This window comes from Acromyrmex echinatior, chromosome 13 (genome assembly GCF_024713525.1).
Source record: "Acromyrmex echinatior isolate Ae372 chromosome 13, ASM2471352v2, whole genome shotgun sequence".
Classification (NCBI taxonomy): Eukaryota; Metazoa; Arthropoda; class Insecta; order Hymenoptera; family Formicidae; genus Acromyrmex; species Acromyrmex echinatior.
The window spans coordinates 11,025,145-11,044,369 of NC_141864.1; the positions used below are offsets into that span (position 1 = coordinate 11,025,145).

Consider the following 19,225-nt stretch of genomic DNA (forward strand, 5'->3'; position numbering starts at 1 on the left):
AATATTAATAAAAAAAAAATTCCTATATAATCCTTTTGGTTAATGTCTAATTTCGATTATTCCATTTATTCGTTTGTGGAATACATGGACTTGAAATTCATTGAAATCACAACGGTTAAGCGAGGCAAAGGCTGTGGTCAAAGTCTCGCTACAAATGCTTTGAAGCATTTGATGGACCAATTAGAAAAAAGAATTTTACAAACTGACCAGTTAAAAAACGCTTCAAAGCGTTTGCAGCATCATACGTTTGACCATACCCAAAAAATATTATACAATATAAAGAGCATCATTAATAATTGACAAGTTTCTCTCTGACGGAGATAATTGATAATCGCACACGCGAGAAAGTAAAGGTATGTTTTCATGCTGACCTTCGACACTAATTTCGAATCAAAACAGATCTCTTGATCAAAATTAATGCTTGATATGCATCAATTTCATCCGCGTGGCTTATTTTAATGCTAAAAACGAATATCGAGCGATCGAGCATCAGTATGAAATACTACCTTTAAAGGCTTAAAGACTTTATGCTGAAACGAAACTCTCTAGAAGTAACGATAGGCTAGGACATTATGTATTATGAATGTATGTATGTATGTATGTATACATGCGGTTGGTGTGATGGCGTGTACTGGCACATCGAAGTGATTCTAACTAGAGAAGAAAAGATAAAAATCCAAGGAAGTGGATGAACACTGAATGTGTCCTCTCATAACCTTCAAATCTGCATTTTCGTACTTGTATTTTCGCGAGACGATACGAAACTACAAATTTGCTGGCCTTACTCACATTCTGCACAGCTGATCGTTCATTTACACGAGATTTGCACAAGATTGGTGAGAAATTATTTTTCGTAAAACCTAAACCTAAATGCTTTGCTAAGAGTTTCAGAAGTGAGGAGAAGGACGGTAATGTTATCAGCAACAGATGCTGTTCGCGCGAAAGATATGTCAACATCATAAAATCGAGAACGCGGTTAATGCCATTTAAATTTGCTACGATTCATGGTGCTCGCGATGCTCCATGTGGTTTCATGGATTTCATGATTTTTAGAAAATTTTAAGATAACACTTTGATACTAAACACGCTACAAGAAAAAAAAATGAAATTCATGACACAAATTGTTTACTATATTACAAAATTTTTCCACATAATCTTATTTTTTAAAAATACTCGTTTGATTTTGTGAGATAAAAACTGGAATAACCCCTAGTGAAAGAAATATGGACGTTTTGAATTATATTGTTTTTGATAACTTAATATGACATAATATACTTTATATGTATAATTGAGAATATTTGGATCGTATAACTTTGTACTTTACCTTATATAATTGTCTCTCACGTCAGTATTTTATATATATTTATCAATGCTGATAAATATTGTAGAAGAAAGATTTTTGATCCCAAAAGTTCCCATTTATATATACATATATATATATATATATATATATATATATATAAATAAAAGGGAGCTTTTATATATATTTTATATATTTGTGTGTGTGTGTGTGTGTGTGTGTACGCGTATGTATGTAATATATTTTATTAATTTTCTTGTTACAGTATGTAGAATGTATATTTTTTTAAATATACATTCATCTATAGTGTGAATTATTATTTGAAAGGATAGTACAAAGGATAGTGGAAATAAGACTTATAATTTTTTTTCTTTACTAACAACTTTAATACTTTTTAATCTATAATGTTTATTTTTATAATTATGTGTAAGCAATTTCATAATTAATAATCTTTTCTCTAGATAACCACACGTTACACATTTATTAAGTGTGGGTCATGCAGACCACTTGCAGAGTAATGTAATGAATAGCTGTGGGAACTCTAATACTAGCACGAGGCTACGTGGTTCCAAGTGTGCTGAGACTCAAGACGAGTCTATAAATCAGGGAGGAGAAATAGAGAAAGAAGATAGTGGCGTGATAAGTGGTTATAGTGTCAATGATCTTAATGTACCACGCAGCACTCTGGTCATTTGTCAGCGAAACCCCAACTATTCCTCAGATTACAGTTTTGCAAGATTTAAGCCAAGGTATCATCATTTTTGTTTCAATTATACTCTTGTCATGATATCTCTAGTAAATCAAGGTAATTAAAAAGAAATAATGCAACAGACTTAGCGGTCTTCCAAGAAATGAATTTCGAATGGCACGTGGCGGTAGCTCTACAGATCGTGCTAGGGGTGGAACACGTGGGAGGGCTTTTAAAAAGACCCTCAATGATCGCGAATCAAATTCAGAGTCCAGCTATCACTCTACATCTAGATCCAAGTTTCAAGAATCGTTGAAAAATCATGAGAACGCACAGGGCAAATACTACGATGATAAAAGAATAAATGGTAATTTATTACATTTATATGTGTGTGTGTGTGTGTGTGTGTGTGTGTGTGTGTGTGTGTGTGTGTGTGTGTGTGTGTGTGTGTGTGTGTGTGTGTGTGTGTGTGTGTGTGTGTGTGTGTGTGCGCGCGCGCGTGCGTAATATTTCTGCTGGAATTTTGTTCTTTGAAGAAATTTCTCTACTCTCTCTTTCTCTCTCTTGTTTTAGAGGACTCGAGAATTTCTAAGCTTTTGCGACGATTATGCCGTGAAGATGATTACGATCATCTCATGGTACTTTGCAAGCAAGTGCAAGAAAGTATCGTCGCACATGAAAATCAACGATACATACGACGGAACTTGGAAACTATTTGTGAAAGTCTGTTAGATTTCTTGCATTCTGGTCCTGGTCAGGAGGCAAAACAACAGGTTGCAAAGTGTTTGGGTCGAATTGGATATGTGGTGGAACAAGATTTTAAAAGGTATGTGCACATTCCAATATGAATATGTAAAAGATATATTCTGTATCTCTTTATTCCCTCACGTGTGATTTGGAACAGTAAGAAAATTAAACAGTACAAAACTTGTGTGTATGTTTTCTAGATATATGGACTGGATTTTTAATAAATATTCATTGGAGCATAAAGATGATGTGAAATGCCTGTTAATGAAGTCACTTATCGAGACACTCAAGATGGACTCTGAGATATCAAAATTGAAGGAATTCTCCATGGTAAATAAAAAATTTATGTACATATATTAAAAAATCTTGATAATTTCTAATTGTTGCTTTCGTTTTAACATAACAATAGATATTAATCAATTTTTCGTAATTGCATTATAGCCGATGATGTCCCAATTACAGTCAATATTAGAGAATGTCGACAGAGCAGACTTACTGGTAGCAACTGTGGATGCTATATTACTTATCATAGATTCTTATCCAGAAACGTTCACGAACCACTTCCGCGACACTGTGGATATACTTGTGGGTTGGCACATCGATTCCACGCAACAAAAGTCAGTTGTCATTTACGCGAGTCGATGTTTGCAAAAGTTGCGCTCGTTCTGGATAGCGGATCTGCAGTTTACTCTAACGTTATTAGGACAATTTTTGGAGGATATGGAAAGCTACGACGAGGAATTGAATTCGCCCGAATCCGGCCGTACTTCGCCTGGCGATGATGGATCCCCGACACCGAGAGAATGCATTCTGCGAATTACGTCGTTAATATCCGTCTTTAATACGGTAACGAAGAGCGTAGCCGAGCATCTGAATCCAAATCTTGCACCCAATGTACAATGGTCTTTCCTAACAAATTGTCTATCAAAAATGCTAAAGACCGTTGTCAAAGCGATCGAATTGGAAGAGGATAACGACACTTGGCTCAAGATATTTAATAATCCAGAAAATTTGATCAAATATGTAAGAAACGTGAGTTCGTCGCAAGAACATGTCGAGATACTTTCCAAACATTTTAGTAAAGACGACGTTACTGAGGAAAATCTTATTAAGATGATAAAGTCATTAACTATAAATAAGAAAAATGATAAGAAGAATTTCAAGATAGCTTCTGACAAAGGAAACGTTCTGTCCAAGGAGAAAGGACAGTTGTTAATGAGTGTAATGCGATCGATGGAACCAAAAGTCAAACAGATTGAAAACTTGTCGGAAGAAAAGGAAGAATTGATTGTAGTCGCGAATGAATGCGCCTTCTTGCTCCTTGGTTATCTTCAAAGTCGAGTCACAAAGAATCACGAGCTTCTCTATAAATTTATCGATCTTCAGTTACAAAGAGTTAATATCTTTTGGGACGATACCATTATTTCCATGTTGAGTATCATATCAAAAATAATAAAGGAGGTATCTGCGAACCTGCCATTGGAATTGGTGCACACGTTACTTGGCAAGAATTCGATGCTGCTAAAATTAAGATTCCGAAATTCCATTACCATTCAAAACGCGAGTTTGAGCGTATATCACAGCCTTCTGAGCCTAAAGAATATTCCATTATTACAGGAATCTTATCGCTATATATTAGCGGATTTGGAGATAGCTTATAAACTTATATTATCCGATATAGATATTTTGGTTGCAGACAATCCGTTGAACGATTTGCAATATACGAAAAGTGACGTTGAGATTGTAGTTACGTTCATCCTACGTGCGCTTTCGGACATAGGTGAGCATATACACGCCGCAATAATCGGTATAAAAAGAACGAGAAAACGTATAATAAGCGCTTTTATACCTTTTTTAGCAAACGCAAGTAATTCGATTATTGGAATGTGGGCTTTAAAGCCCAGTATCTTGGAACTTCTCGCAGTCAGGTTAAAACCATACGACACTGCACTGTCTACAGCGAGTCCATTTTTGCAATATAATATTCTGTATTTGCTCTATGCGCATTGTTCCAGGTAGAATGAAACTTACTATTCCTAGTACTCTCTTTCGATAATTTAACGAATGAATATATAATTTTAACGTGTGTGTCGATTTGTGTGTGTGTGTGTGTGTGTATGTTAACAGGTACAATCACTTCGTTTCAAGCTCCAGCTTGATAACAGGTACTACCGCTTCTCGCCCGATGGATATGTTTCCCGGGACTTTGGATGTACCAACTACTTCACCAGCCAGCGGTCATTTGTCTATAATTCTCAATTTGATAGCAAAGACATATAACAAAAATACGCCCGCATGCACTTTGCTCCTTTTGTCCACTTGGTTGCAAGAGATTTGCATACAGTCTGAAAAATATATCGGAATCTTGAGCGAAACTCAGGAATGTCAAAGTATAATTGCGAGTTTAATCAATTGTGGCGCTACGACGAATGACGATGTTGCGAGCGCGGCATGCAATCTCTTCGAAATGTTAATGACCGCAAAGGATGTGGTATGGAAGCAAGAGACCTATTTGAGTATTGTGGACCTAGCGACTTTGCATTTGACTTCGTGCAACAAAACGATCCGCGAAAAATACGGCGCGCTGCTAATGTGTATGCCCATTAACATTGTTTTATCAAAATTGAACAAACAACATTTATTCTCAGACACCAAGGTAAGTGCAGTCTTTCTGAATGTAGTTCTGTCGAAACTTGTCGAAACTTAAAGTTAACATCTCTTTCTCATTTCATATTTAAATGTTTTTTATATTTAAATGTTGTCTTGACTGTTGTGTGATGTAGAAGGTGCGAGAGATCGTGACTTATTCGACAGAATCATTGATTCTCGCTCAAAGATTGCACATGCGAAGTAACAACAATGGGGAATTGTTGGCGCAGCATTTCAAAACGTACATGGCTTTTCTACTGCAAGAACATTATCTCGACGCATCCGGGTTATCGGAAATATTTACTTTATGTTGGCCAGCTGTGTAAGTACTCTTTATCCAAGATTATTCTTTCGCGAAAACGGTGATAATCACACGAAACGTTTCTCCGTGCAGACCAGAGAACGGAACTACAGCGAGGATGTATGATTTGGCATTGGCAAATTGTTCGTTTCTGTTTTTCTGGAGCGGTTTCGAGGCTGCGCAACATTGTGTCCTCAACAAGCTACGTACTTCTCTAGGGAAGCCACAGGAAACGTTTACGTCGATCGAGAGTGCTCTGAAGATTCTGGCTCGCGAGATATCGTGCCACAACCTAGACGTGGTGAAGAAGCAGGGATTAGAGAGCCAGGAATTAGATCGCATCTTGCACGAGCATACGCGAGTACGACTCTTCATCGAGTTCCTGGAACATTTGGAAAGAGTGATTCACAATGCGGCCGATGGTTGCGCGATGGCGCTCTTACCACTGTCAAAACCAGTCAGAACCTTTTTTCATACGAACAAGTCGACGTGCAAGGAATGGCTGAATCGCATACGGTTGGCCTTATGCGTAGTCTCGTTGCACTCCGGCCTAGCGACGAGTGCGCTGCGAAACGGTCAGAGATTACTAGAGGATTTGAGCAATGCTGATAATACACAAGGTATCGAATTTGAGAGGGCAACATTGTGGACTACGCAGGCGATGGTCGCGCTCGGCGAAGCGGAGGCGTTGCAGGGGCTCTACCTTTACACCAAGAGCAAGGACAGACAGTTCTCCTGGTTGAAAGCAGCGATGGAGGAGGCTGCCGGGCGTTACGAATCAGCGGCGGATGCCTACAAGCAAATCGTCGACGATCATGATCACGTTAAAACAAACGACGACGAAGGCGGCAGAACTGCGAGACTCGAGAGCGACAGTCAAGTGCTGGGCTTCTGCATGCAAAGACTTTCCATTTGTTATAAAGCGGTCAGTGACTGGTCTGGATTAGTGGAATGGAAATCACGAGAGACCGAGATACTGACGCAAGAGAATTATGCCGCCGTGAGGAAGCAAATTGCAGAAAATATTGTTCCGCAGCAGGCGGATTGTCTGAAAAAGTTCGAGGAGGGCAAACTGATCTGCTTGGACGAATTGTCGAATTGGAACCTGCTGGAGAAGAAAAGTAATTGGAGCTGCGCAAAAACGCTGGCTGCATGCAGCAACAGTTTGACGAACGTTGCACTCAGAATTCGCCTTAACGAATTCGATGATTCGTTTGATGATAGTATTATTGAGAGATGCCAAAAGGTTGCGGCCAAGATGATGCAGGACGGATTGCGGAATGTGCCGTCGGAGTATCTCAGTGATGCTATACTGCTTCAGTATTCTGCGACGGGGTTGAAGAACATATCGCACGGCAAGAAGGACAAGAACGTTTTCGAATTATACAAGGTTGATAAAGTGAGTAATATCAATTCCAATATTTTAACGCAGGTATTGTGGTGGTCCGAGTATCTGGATCAAGCATGCGACAGCGGCTCTACGGAGGTGGACAGTCTACGATTACATGTTGTCAGAACGGCCAGGAAAGAAGGCAACTTTAATTTAGCGAAACGAGAGATGGTCAAGTACTTGAAATCGGAGCAAGACCTCATTCGACTGGAGAATCCGACCGCTTGCACTTTCACCGAGATCACAAACGGCATGCTGAACGGGCCTATCCATGTGAAATGGACTAAGAGTAGTATGCGCGCATTCAGAGAATTGTCGAAATTATTGTATGACATGGAGAAGACGAGCGAGGCTTTGAGGATGTGTTGCGTAACCGCGTTGGGGATTTCGCAAGCGATCGTCAGTGGCGAGCAGTCTGCCGATTTACGGGAAACGGGAACCAAGCTGTTGCTTACCCTGGGTAAGTGGATACAACAGGACACAAACGTGAAGGAGAATCCTCAATTGGAGGAATTGCTCCGATTCGAAGCTATGCACAACGATGGCCTGATGGATAAACTATTTGGCGAGACGATCGATCTGATTCCTACGTCGGACATGATAATCGGTAAACTGATGCAACTTGGCGTAAATCAGTGTCCGGATCTGCCGCGTGCCTGGTCCAGTTTTGCCGCTTGGTGTTACAAATGGGGCCGGAAGATTGTGGATAACTCCAATTCTGGTCAATTGACGGATACTGACCGGATAAACATACAGTCGTTACTGCCGATGGATATAGCCGAAACTGATCTCAACACCATTTTCTCTATACTAAGCCAGAACAAAACCATACCCGAGGACGAGGGCGATATTGACATGAACGACATAAACACATCTGACATGATAGAGAATCAACTGAGGAACGTGTCGGTCTTAAGTCACGCCAGCAACGAACATCTCGGTATGCTGGTTGACATCTGGCGACAGGCGCAGAAAAGGATCTATTCATATTACGAGCTTTCAGCGAATGCATACTTCAAATATTTGCAATTAGCGAATAATGACAGCAACGAGTGCGACACCATCACGGCAACGTTGAGATTACTGAGACTCGTGGTGAAGCACGCTCTCGAATTGCAGAATGTCCTCGAAGCCGGTCTCTCGGCAACCCCGACCGCGCCATGGAAAGAGATTATACCGCAGTTATTTTCGAGACTCAGTCATCCTGAGACGTACGTGAGGACACAGGTATCCGAGCTGTTGTGTCGAGTGGCCGAGAATTCGCCGCATTTGATTACGTTCCCGGCCGTGGTGGGCGCAGTATCTGGGCAGAAGAAGATGTACGGCAAGGTCGTAAGCCCTTACGAAAAGCCCGATGACAATGATAGCTCGCAGAATGATGTAGATTTGAATGCTGTTATGGAGAAACGAGAGGGAAAAGAAGGAGAGGAGAATGATGATGGGGAAGAGGAGGACGAGGAGGAAGAGGAGGAGGAGGAAGAAGAAGAGGAAGAGGAAGAAGAGGAGGAGGAGGAGGAGGAAGAGGAGGAGGAGGAGGAGGAGGAGGAAGAGGAAGAGGAGGAGGAGGAGGATGATGAAGAGGAGCAAGAGAAGGAAGAGAAGGAGGAGGACGATGACGACGATGAAGAAAAGACAGTAGCGGAAGCAATTGCATATAACGACGAACATGAGAGTTTCATGGATTCCTATTTCTCGCAGTTAGTCGATTGTCTCTCGAATCGTATACAGGATTCGGTGATTCAAGTGAAAGTGCTAGTGAAGGAACTCAGACGAATCACATTGTTGTGGGACGAACTGTGGTTGGCAACATTGTGCCAACATCACACCGAGATTACCAAACGATTCGAGCAGCTAGAAATTGAGATTCAGCGGGTGCAGGACAATATATGGCTTACGCTCGAAGAGAAGGATAAATTGATCGCGGAGAAGCATAGGATTATTTTGAAGCCAATTACATTTATATTAGAGAATCTGCTATCTATGACGTCTGTACCTGCCGAGACGCCACACGAGAAGACCTTTCAGGAGAAGTTTGGTGCTTCTATAGAGGAGGTGATAAATCGATTGAACAATCCCAAGAATCCAGCAAAGCCCCAAATGGCCAGTTTGGCCTTGAAACATTTGGAAACCAAGTTAGCACAACGCGTACACCGACGAGCCGCTTATTCTCTGTCAATGATGGACATCAGTCCTATTCTGGCTAATCTGAAGGACACCCGTATCGCCATGCCGGGCGTCGCTGCCATCGATAACAGAATCGTCACCATTATGTCGGTGGATAATAATGTTCAGATTCTACCGACGAAGACAAAGCCTAAAAAATTGATATTCCACGGATCCGACGGCCACGTTTATACGTATTTGTTCAAGGGACTAGAGGATCTGCATCTGGACGAGAGGATAATGCAATTCCTGAGTATATGTAACACTATGATGTCAAAGAATAGCGATACCAAGGTCTACAGAGCGCGGCACTATTCAGTGATCCCTTTAGGTCCTAGATCCGGTCTTATTCAATGGGTCGACGGCGTTACGCCACTGTTTATACTTTATAAGCGATGGCAGCAGCGTGAGTGCGCCGTCAGCAAGACTGGTGGCGGCAATTCTGCTATTATGCGACCGTCAGAACTGTTTTACAACAAGTTGACGCCGTTGTTGAAAGAGTGCGGGATCGGCTTGGAGAATCGAAAGGAGTGGCCTATTCATGTACTGAAAAAAGTTTTGGAGGAATTAATGAGGGAGACTCCGAAGGATCTACTGGCAAAGTTAGTTGTAATAAAAATGAGCATTAGTGTACTTTTCAATAGAATCTTTCGACATCTATTCTCTCTCTCTCTCTCTCTCTCTCTCTTTCTCTGTATTTATTTTTCTCATATTTTCCCTTTATCTTCCCAATATGCATTGCAGAGAGATCTGGTGTAACAGTATCAATGCCGGCAGCTGGTGGCAAGCTACCAAGAACTACTCATATTCTGTTGCCGTAATGTCCATAATTGGCTACATCATAGGTTTAGGCGACAGGCATTTGGATAACGTTCTCGTTGACCTTAACACCGGCGAAGTTGTACACATTGATTACAATGTCTGCTTCGAGAAGGGAAAAACTTTACGTGTCCCGGAAAAGGTGCCATTCCGTATGACGCCAAATATTAAAACGGCTTTAGGAGTAACCGGAGTCGAGGTAAGTCTTCTGATAATCTTATCGAGAAAATCTTATCGGAAAAGGTGAAGAAATAATGAATAGTTGGTACTTTTTAATTCTAGTTATAACAAAAGTCCAATTACGATTATAAAATTTTAATATCCTCGGAAACTGCATCGATTTTGGAAATTTTTACACACTCGCACTCGAAATGTTTTAATTTTGCGTCTAACGAATGTCTCTTGTGTTTACAATTCTTTATATATACATTTATAATTTCTTCATTTTAATATTTTCAGTTGAGAGAAAGAGAGAGGGGTGGGAGGGGGGATAAATGATTGAAGGAAAATGAAATTTACAATTTACAATTTGTTCTTCTATTAGATAACTTTTAGTTAAATGATGAGACGAATGATATTTAAAAAATTGTGTTTTCCGTTCTGTTTTCTTCTGCATGATCAGATTGGCGCTCGGGTGAACATTTGTGCGAATTGTTGTTTCTTCCTGTATTTGTATGCTGACTATCTTGTATATCTGCCTGATTATTTAACTTTCGTTGTTTTTCCAAGTACATTTTGAAACTGGAGTTGAAATTGCTATTGGGCGATTTAAAATGTAAAATCTTTTGAAAGGCCTTACGAAAGTTGGTATTTTTCCACGCGTATATGAAGGGATTCATTCCGCTGTTAGCAATGGCCAATGCGAATGTAGATTTGTACCAAATCGTTAACGACTTTGTTTTCCAACCAAAGGTTCGCATGCAAACTATGATGAAATAAGGAAACCAACAGATCGAAAAACAGCCCAATATCAGCAGTACCACCTAATCCGAACATTATTGTTATTATTATCACTCGTTAATATCGCTACACTTGTAAAACTTTTAATTCATCTTTGCAACAAATTCAGTTTTCTGTACCTTTATACCTTGATTTAAAACATAATATGTCATATAATACTATACCTGTACGCTTTTGCGATCGTTTTTCTCAGCGATATTCGGAATGACGCCGAGGTTCATGCGACGCGCGTGCATATGCGCTTCTCTCCAAATTTTCCAATATAGCAGAAACATTGCTATCCAACTGAGAAAGAATGCCGGTATCTGTATAGCCACTATGTAATATCTACCAAAATAATGTATTAATTTATGATATAAATTTTTATATATACAATTTTTTATATACAGTCGCACGTGAGCAGCTGCTTTCAAATAATAAACTCGATCGATCGAAAACAATTATTAGGTGTTGGAATTAATTCGTAGCGTTTTTAATGAAAGAATGTTATTTATTTCACATGAGCATTAAAAAATACATTAATGAAAGTACTTCCCATCACTTGTAAAACGCTACGAATTAATTCCAACACCTAATAATTTTCTTTTTATGACAATTATCGAATGTGAAATAATAAATGTGTGATTACGCAGCTCTCATGCGTATTACGCATGGAATATTGAAAACGAAGAATCGATAGAATAGAGGTAGAATAGCGGTAGAATAGATGCGGTGTACCTCGGCAATACCGTTTCCAATTCACACGAGGGTGACTTATCGAACCAATTCCAATATATCGGAATCGATGACACGCCCATAGTGCATATCCAAGCGACGACTATAATCAGCAGCACGCGTCTTTTGGTCGCGTATGCGTTATAGCTCAATGGATGCACAATAGCGACGTATCGGTCTATGGCGATCATTATGAGATTGTATATGCTCCCGCCGCAGGCTAAGATAAACATGACGAAACGCGAGATGCACACCGACTTGTTGCGGTGTAACGCACTGTCCACGTAAAACGCCAAATGATACGGTACCGTTATGCCCACCATAAAATCCGATATCGCTAGGTTTAGGATAAAGTAATTCGAAATGACGCTTCGGAGCTTACGAGCCCACGTGATGGCCAATATTGTCAGGATATTCCCCAATATGATTGCAACAAACAGGAAACAGTCCAGCAAGATCCATAACACGTAACTGTTCTGTTCATTATCGGTGCTGTTTGCTTCCGACGAATCGGCCGTGTTCATTTCAATAATGTCGCTTTCCTCCAAATACGAGTACACAGTTCTGAAAAGAAACTTGAAATTTGCGTATAGATATATTATGTGCGCATGTGTATGCGTGTTTTAAGTAAATAGTTAGTAGAAAAAGAATTTTTCAAGTTTGCACTCGAATTTAAACATATAAGATTCCTTTTTACGGCTTCCCATTAAAGTTTCTCTTAAAAATGATCAAAGAACAAATAGTAATAATTCTTTTAGGAATAAGAAAACTTGCATCCGGATGCATCCATTTACAGAGAAATTAAACTGAGGATATATGTCTTCTTCGTGGCACACTTTATACATCAGTCATGGCCATTTGTGTCTTACGAGATCGTTTTTTCAGTTTCGTAAAACCATCGGAATGACTTGTACGCTAAAAATATGAAATATGTGAAAAACGATCAGTCAGCTAATATCGTTAATATTACTTACCTTTCGTACGCATACGCGTACATACACACGGAAAGAAATGGATTTTCGATGATACTCTACGAAATGTCAAGATACACTGCGAATTGTGCATTACGATTACGTAAACCTACGAAATATTCATAATAAATTAATTTCCGCAAATATAAGCAGCAATTCTGATTTTCAAAACGAAAAATAACGATACCTCTCGTTTGTTTCGTCACTTTTTAGAGGAAACAAGTTAATAATTTGGAATGTAGTTTAGTTGTTAATGATGCGGCGTTAGCCTTCACAATAGCTGCGATATCTCTCGCACATGAGAGCGTAGATCGATACAAAACGATTTGGCAGATACGACACGCTGGTACCTTGTCCAGGAGTGCTTTTACTTATCTATTCATTTAATGGTTTCCCTGGCAAAGAAAGAACTGCCATATTAAATTATCAGCCGGCGCTATCAGCGGCTTGTCCGGTAATCGTAAAAGGTCGATGGGAGATGAACGAATGCACAATCATGAGTGATCACGTGTGTTGTTATATTCCGTAGCAATGCTCCAGCATCTATAAATAGTACGTATGTATATATGTATATATATATATATAATGGTAGAAATCACTATTTATGTCCAGGGTATATTTAGGTTCGCTTCCGAGCATACTCTAAGAGTGATGCGTAGAGGCCGCGAGACGCTATTGACCTTGCTGGAGGCGTTCGTCTACGATCCTTTGGTAGATTGGCGGGCGGGCGCGGACACCAGCATAGCGAGTTACGGTGCTTGTCAGGCTAGAGCGAGATGCACCGGCGTTGGAAGAAAACAGTTGGAGCAGGAGCTCACGCGTGCAATGTTTGCAGTAAGAACGGCGGAGATGCGCGCCGAGTGGCTAGCTAATCGGTGAGAGAACAATATTTCTATTTTACTTTCCTACTATTTAAAAAAAAACATACATTTCTCTTCTTCCCTTTCAACATCCACTATCGAATCCACTACTATGGTAAAAGGCTTCGATAATGATGAAAAAGTTTCAATCTAGCTTCTTTACGTACTTCAACTTGTATCTTTTTTGTATCGTTATTTGCATTTATCCTCCGTTTGTATGAGGAATAACTTGTAATACTTTCATGGGATGGAATCAGAGATGAATTGGCTAAAAACTTGCCGCTGCTGTGCCATCACTTGAACAGCTGGATCGAGGCGACCGAAGCGTCGCGTCAGTGCCAGGATTTATTGCAGGACCGACATCAGCAGCTCGCGCTAGTGAAAGAGGCGCAGGCAATCGGTCGGAATCACGCGTTATATTCGCTAGTTAAGCGATACAATTCGTTCAAACGAGCACGAGATTCTCATGAGAAGGCAAAGACAGGCTTGAAGGAGAAGATAGAGGAGTGCGAGAAACAGATAAATATGCACAATGTGAGTTGACGCTCTCGAGCACAATCGCAATCTCGATTATATAATGTTTCTGCGCGATATTTTATTTGATGATTCGTTATTTTTTTTTTTTTTTTTTTTCAGATCGCGCTGGCCGCAGTACGAGGATCCCAACTTGGACAGTGGCTGGCGGAATTGGGAAACTTGACCAATCAACAAGATCACGTAGTGTTCGACCTCGTGAAGGAATTTCTGCAAAACGCCGGACAAAGTCAGATGATAGTGCAATGCGAACAGTCGGAGAACGAGCTGATGCAACTGGCTACCGATCAGGCCTTCTCCATAAGCAAATGTTTAGAGCTGTTGAGCCAATATTCCGCCATCTGCAACCTGTACCCTCTAAGCATTTTGTCGCAACACCGTGTCGTGCTCTATCACACTTGGGCGAGCGAGCTGTTAGCCACGGGTACCGTCGAGGCGTGTCATGAAATCATGGCGCGGTTCGAAGCCAGTCTAAATCCAATCAATCCGAACAATCCGCAGGTTCAGCAGATAATAACCTTTTCGTATCAAATGGAAGTGATCTTGAATGAGTCTAGCGAAAGATACAAAAAAGCTTATGAGAGGACAGTATCCCAAGGCTTGCCGGAAGCCGGCAATAGAATTGAGAAGGCATATGCCGAGTCAAGAGCACAAATTACCGGATTTTTGCGGCGGGAAAAGGGTGCGGAGAAAGCGTTCGAATGTGTCAATATCACCGCGCTCTGTTCCTTGAACATGCGATATTTGATGATGGAGGGCGCTGCCAAGTGCGCCGGAGATTGCTTAGTGGATCTTACATCCCGCGAGGGGGACTGGTTCCTGGACGACATGCGTCTGGTGTCGTCGTTGATTGTCGAGTTCATCGCGCTGATACCAGAGAGCCACAAGATGAACAATACCGATCCCAAGATTGCGCTGATATTCAAGTGCCTGAGAAGCGCCGATTGTATTTACAAGGGTCTACAGGATCTCAATTACAACTTTCAAACTATCATATTGCCAGAAGCGATGAAGACTATCATCACGGAGGAGCCGAGTGTCATGCGGATGATAAGCGAACTCGACGAGATTATAATACTGACCGGAATACCGCTCGGTGATATTTTGGCGCAGCTTGAGATGCATCTCCGGTTCACTGTGATGGAGATGGAGAGCCCCCATGCGGTAGTACAAAATATAGTGAATAACATAAGATTGCGATTCGAGGCGTTACTGTCGCGACAGGCGGAAGTTCAGGATTTGAATCAAGAGGAAAGTCTAACGCCAGGTCAAATGTTACTAATGGGTTTCAACGGTTTGTTTGAAAAAGTGCAAATGGAAGGTAACGCCTTAGTGGCTATCCTGAGCACCTTGGACATTCCGATGAATTGGAAGAAAATTGATCAGATACGCGAGGCCAAGGAGATGTCGGTGCCCATTTTCAACAAGGCGATCCGACAAGTCCTCGAAGACATATTTCTAATCAAGAGATTGCACACTATACAAGAGTTCTTTATGATGTGCAGGGACATTGCTACCGCATTCAAGGGCGGATTGGCAAACGTATACGACGATGAACGGCTTAACAAGCCCGTCCGATTATTCACTGCCGATTACGTTTCGAGGCAATTGCTCGGAGTGACGACGCAGACATTGGCGATCGCCCTGTGTTTCCTGCTGCAGCGAATGGGTCTGAATGTAACTACCGAGATTGAACAGAGAGATATTGGAGCAGAAAGCAAGGTCTCGCTAGAGGAGCTGTGTCGGAAGATGGTAGATCTGTGCTTGAAGAGGGGATTATTCTCGGGCTCGGTCTTTACGCAAGGGAGTGCGTTGAATAGCACTTTGGAAAGCACTTGGCGACGGAAACAGGTTGCTAGATTGGCACAACAGAGCGCCAAGGTAGCCAGGATCAGTCTTCAGAGACTTCAACTTCAGCAGACAGCTTATCATTGGTTGTACGAAGATGTCCTAATGATGAGACCCAATATCAATCCAATGAATCCAATGAATCCGATGCATCCGATGAATCGTTTGAGTGAGTCCTTTAATCGATCGATATGTCGCTTATTTTATCGCTACGGTACGGAACCTCCCGCGAGAGAGGTTTAACGAATTAAAATTAAACTCTCCTGTTTTAAATTTTAACCAAGTCAGAAATAATTTCCTTGTTTCTTTTAGATCGCTCTACCTTCATGCTCGAGTTACGAAAAAAGGCAGCGAAATTGTCAAACTTGCAGTCGCGAGTGTGCGAAGCACGCGAGCAACAACAGAATCTCATTTCGAGTGCTGTACAACGTCTCAAATGGGCTGCCGGCGCCAATCCAGCACTGGGCGAAGTCATGTCCGCGTTCGACAACGCGGTATTATCGTCGTGCGATAAATTGACTAGACAACACAATTTAGCCGCGATGGTAGTCAACACGTGCAATTCCATACTGCACTACGAGGCTCTGAGAACCAGGACGTCGGAGAGTGTGACGCACGATGCCAACTTGGTCAAATTGATCAAGCACTGGGAGGAGAGTTGTCTATTGACGGTCAACCTGAACATTACCGTTACCATGACAGAAGAGAGCCTCGTACAGTTGCTGCAGTTGGAGAACAACGTGGATGCCACATGGTTGAAGCAGGCCGAGAAAATGGTATCCGAGGCGATAATCGACACTCAGAAGAAACTGCAGGAGAAACAAGAGGCTCTCTTCACGGCCGAAGACTATTTGAGGGAGCGAGTGATGAATCTGCAGAACGTACTCGCTGAGCATCACCGATTAATGTCGGACGTTAGAGCGTTGCTAAAGACAATGGCCAAGCAGGAGAATATCGACGGTCTGCAGGATTATCTGTTTGCCTATCGGTCTTTCACGGAGAATATTTCGGCGGCGGTGAAGGAACTGGAAGCCGAGAATTTCGACTCTGCTCGCGGCATGGCGATGAAGGAAGAATTGGAGGCGATGGCGATCAAAGTGCCCAGTCTGTATAATCGATTGCTGGAGTTTGCGAATGAGCGCAAGTTGAATTCGACGAAAAGCGCGGAGAAGCCTACAGCAGGCAATCTGCCGAGGAAGAGAAAGAAGAGGAAGAAGGGCAAGTTGGTGCGACAGAACAGTGTATGTCCGAGTCCGAGGAAGGGGACAGTGTTGGCCAGAGATCCGACCACGGGCAAGGGTAGGTTCTAATCTTGTGTTCTTTCTATCGACTGATAGACAACACTTCGCTCATAACATAATTCTCTTTCTTTTCTTATTATGTAGCCGTGCAAGAGCGGAACGCCTACGCGCTGAACGTGTGGCGTCGCGTGCGTATGAAATTGGAGGGCCGCGATCCGCAACCGTCACGCAAGTATACCACGGCCGAACAAGTGGAATACGTGATACGTGAAGCACAGAGCAACGATAATCTGGCCTTGTTGTACGAGGGCTGGACACCGTGGGTCTGAACGAACGACGGCTGGCGTTTGCGCGCCCCGATGGCTCGACACTCGTCTCACACGGTACTCAAATTCGTACCGTCGTACCTACGTCGCCCTATGTCGCCGTAGGAGACAAAACACTCCGCTCGAAACCAGCTGGTGAAGTATTTCCGGCAATAACCGAGAAATATGTCGGTTTCATAGCTCGATCGTGGATCGATCTTTCCGACGCGACAATTGAAAACCCACTGTGCCGAATGCCGATTCTATAGTTATCTCAAAAACGAGGCTACGATCTGTTACTGTCGACTTGGCGATAAGATGGAATGTCTCTTCCCTTCTTCCTCCCTCTCCCCTCCTTCTTTTTTTTTAGAGGAAACAAGAATCGTGAGCATGTGCAACCTCGAACAAATGCGGATAAGTAGTAGTATTCTTTTGGAAGAGCCACGAATTTTTGAGAGAAATATAGAATCGGCCATGTATTCTTACGCTAACGGTGTAGTCGCGAGAGGTTCGGCTGACGATATTGATGGCAAAAGTCCGATGATGACGACGATGACGATGATGAAGATAATGAAGATGATGAAAGTCTTGATGATAACGGTAATTGCGATAAACAGTCGCGCTGTCAACATTTACCGTATGATGGCTAATACGAGTTGCACGAACTTGCCGTCGTGTAATGCCATCGTGTCAGGAAGAGAATACATACCTGACGTTTTAATCGATATCTGAATCGATATTTGCACCGATGTAACTCTAGATATACGTACGGTGTATACGCGCGAGCACACTTGAGGATTAATTTAGAATCCGAGAGATTATGTAGATGACACATACCCCATTGCAACATTATGTTTTAACCGAGATGAAAAGAAAGGAAAAAAAAGACTCAGTTTAACAGAGATTAAAAGTCTAATATTATTGGGTTATATACAATTAAACAAACTCGGCGCGTACATACACATTTAGACGCGCGTGCGTGCGTGCGTGCGTATTTAAAAAAATTAATGATTTCGTGCGTTTAATCTCGCAACTTATTGCCGATTAACGGGACAAAATTAACAAAATTATTTCTGTAGTGAGTACGTGTAGCTTTTAAAGTTTGCCGCATCGATTTTTGAGTTCTCGGTTTGAGTTTTTCTAACATGGCGTTAACATCGGACGATCCGGGCGAAAGAAAAAATTCATCAGCTTCGTAACCAACATTGACATTCGATATGTCCTCGCTATTCTCTGATGTCGCATATTTCGCCCAATCATTTTTTAATATTTAAGTAATATTGTCGCGTAATAAGTATTTTCTCACATATTGCAGAAGTAAAATGACGAGAACTCGTTTCTTCTCAAACATTTATTACTAATTTTGGAATTCTATAAGATAATTGTGCAAATTTAATTTTATGTTAGTCATTAGGTATTGTAGATGATACGAAATTTTGTTACGGAAATAAAAGTAAAATCGGCCAACGCGATTCTTTATGTGGAAGAGCAATGAAATTTTATACGTGGCTATACACTTTTGAATTATTTCTAACGTAAAATATTTCGACAAATTTTACACAACGAACAAATTACAATTTTGGCATAGACGGATTTTATTTGTGTAAATTCGGAGAAAAAATTCATTATCTATCATGTAACACCATTAATTTCATACAATGTAAAATCTCTACTATATTACTTGATGCAATATGCTGGAATTAATAAGCACCATACCATGGAAACAAACGAAAAT

General features: G+C 41.4%; 2 protein-coding genes across 5 annotated transcripts; one reads left to right on the top strand and one right to left on the bottom strand.

The window, feature by feature from the left end:
* Positions 1 to 578: 578 nt before the first annotated feature.
* nonC (serine/threonine-protein kinase Smg1) lies at positions 579 to 19,224 on the top strand. 2 transcript variants are annotated; one of them, XM_087412663.1, is made up of 16 exons: positions 579 to 836; positions 1,762 to 2,049; positions 2,132 to 2,355; positions 2,562 to 2,814; positions 2,936 to 3,065; positions 3,177 to 4,515; positions 4,594 to 4,750; positions 4,863 to 5,391; positions 5,519 to 5,706; positions 5,779 to 9,840; positions 9,983 to 10,256; positions 13,315 to 13,577; positions 13,820 to 14,096; positions 14,199 to 16,113; positions 16,257 to 17,243; positions 17,330 to 19,224. In XM_087412663.1, the coding sequence occupies exons 2-16, from the start codon at positions 1,823 to 1,825 to the stop codon at positions 17,512 to 17,514; spliced, it is 11,010 nt and encodes a 3,669-aa protein (XP_087268789.1). In that variant the 5' UTR covers positions 579 to 836; positions 1,762 to 1,822; the 3' UTR covers positions 17,515 to 19,224. The 2 variants fall into 2 exon arrangements, with proteins under 2 accessions (XP_087268789.1, XP_087268790.1); XM_087412664.1 differs by having other exon boundaries at positions 4,884 to 5,391.
* LOC105149276 (muscarinic Acetylcholine Receptor, C-type) lies at positions 10,579 to 13,245 on the bottom strand. 3 transcript variants are annotated; one of them, XM_011061572.2, is made up of 5 exons: positions 12,890 to 13,245; positions 12,706 to 12,811; positions 11,735 to 12,295; positions 11,182 to 11,344; positions 10,579 to 11,040 (listed from the first exon to the last, which is right to left on the bottom strand). In XM_011061572.2, the coding sequence occupies exons 2-5, from the start codon at positions 12,726 to 12,728 to the stop codon at positions 10,636 to 10,638; spliced, it is 1,152 nt and encodes a 383-aa protein (XP_011059874.1). In that variant the 5' UTR covers positions 12,729 to 12,811; positions 12,890 to 13,245; the 3' UTR covers positions 10,579 to 10,635. The 3 variants fall into 3 exon arrangements, with proteins under 3 accessions (XP_011059874.1, XP_087268796.1, XP_011059875.1); XM_087412670.1 differs by lacking the exon at positions 12,890 to 13,245 and adding an exon at positions 12,526 to 12,646; XM_011061573.2 differs by lacking the exon at positions 12,890 to 13,245 and having other exon boundaries at positions 11,735 to 12,646.
* Position 19,225: the final 1 nt, after the last annotated feature.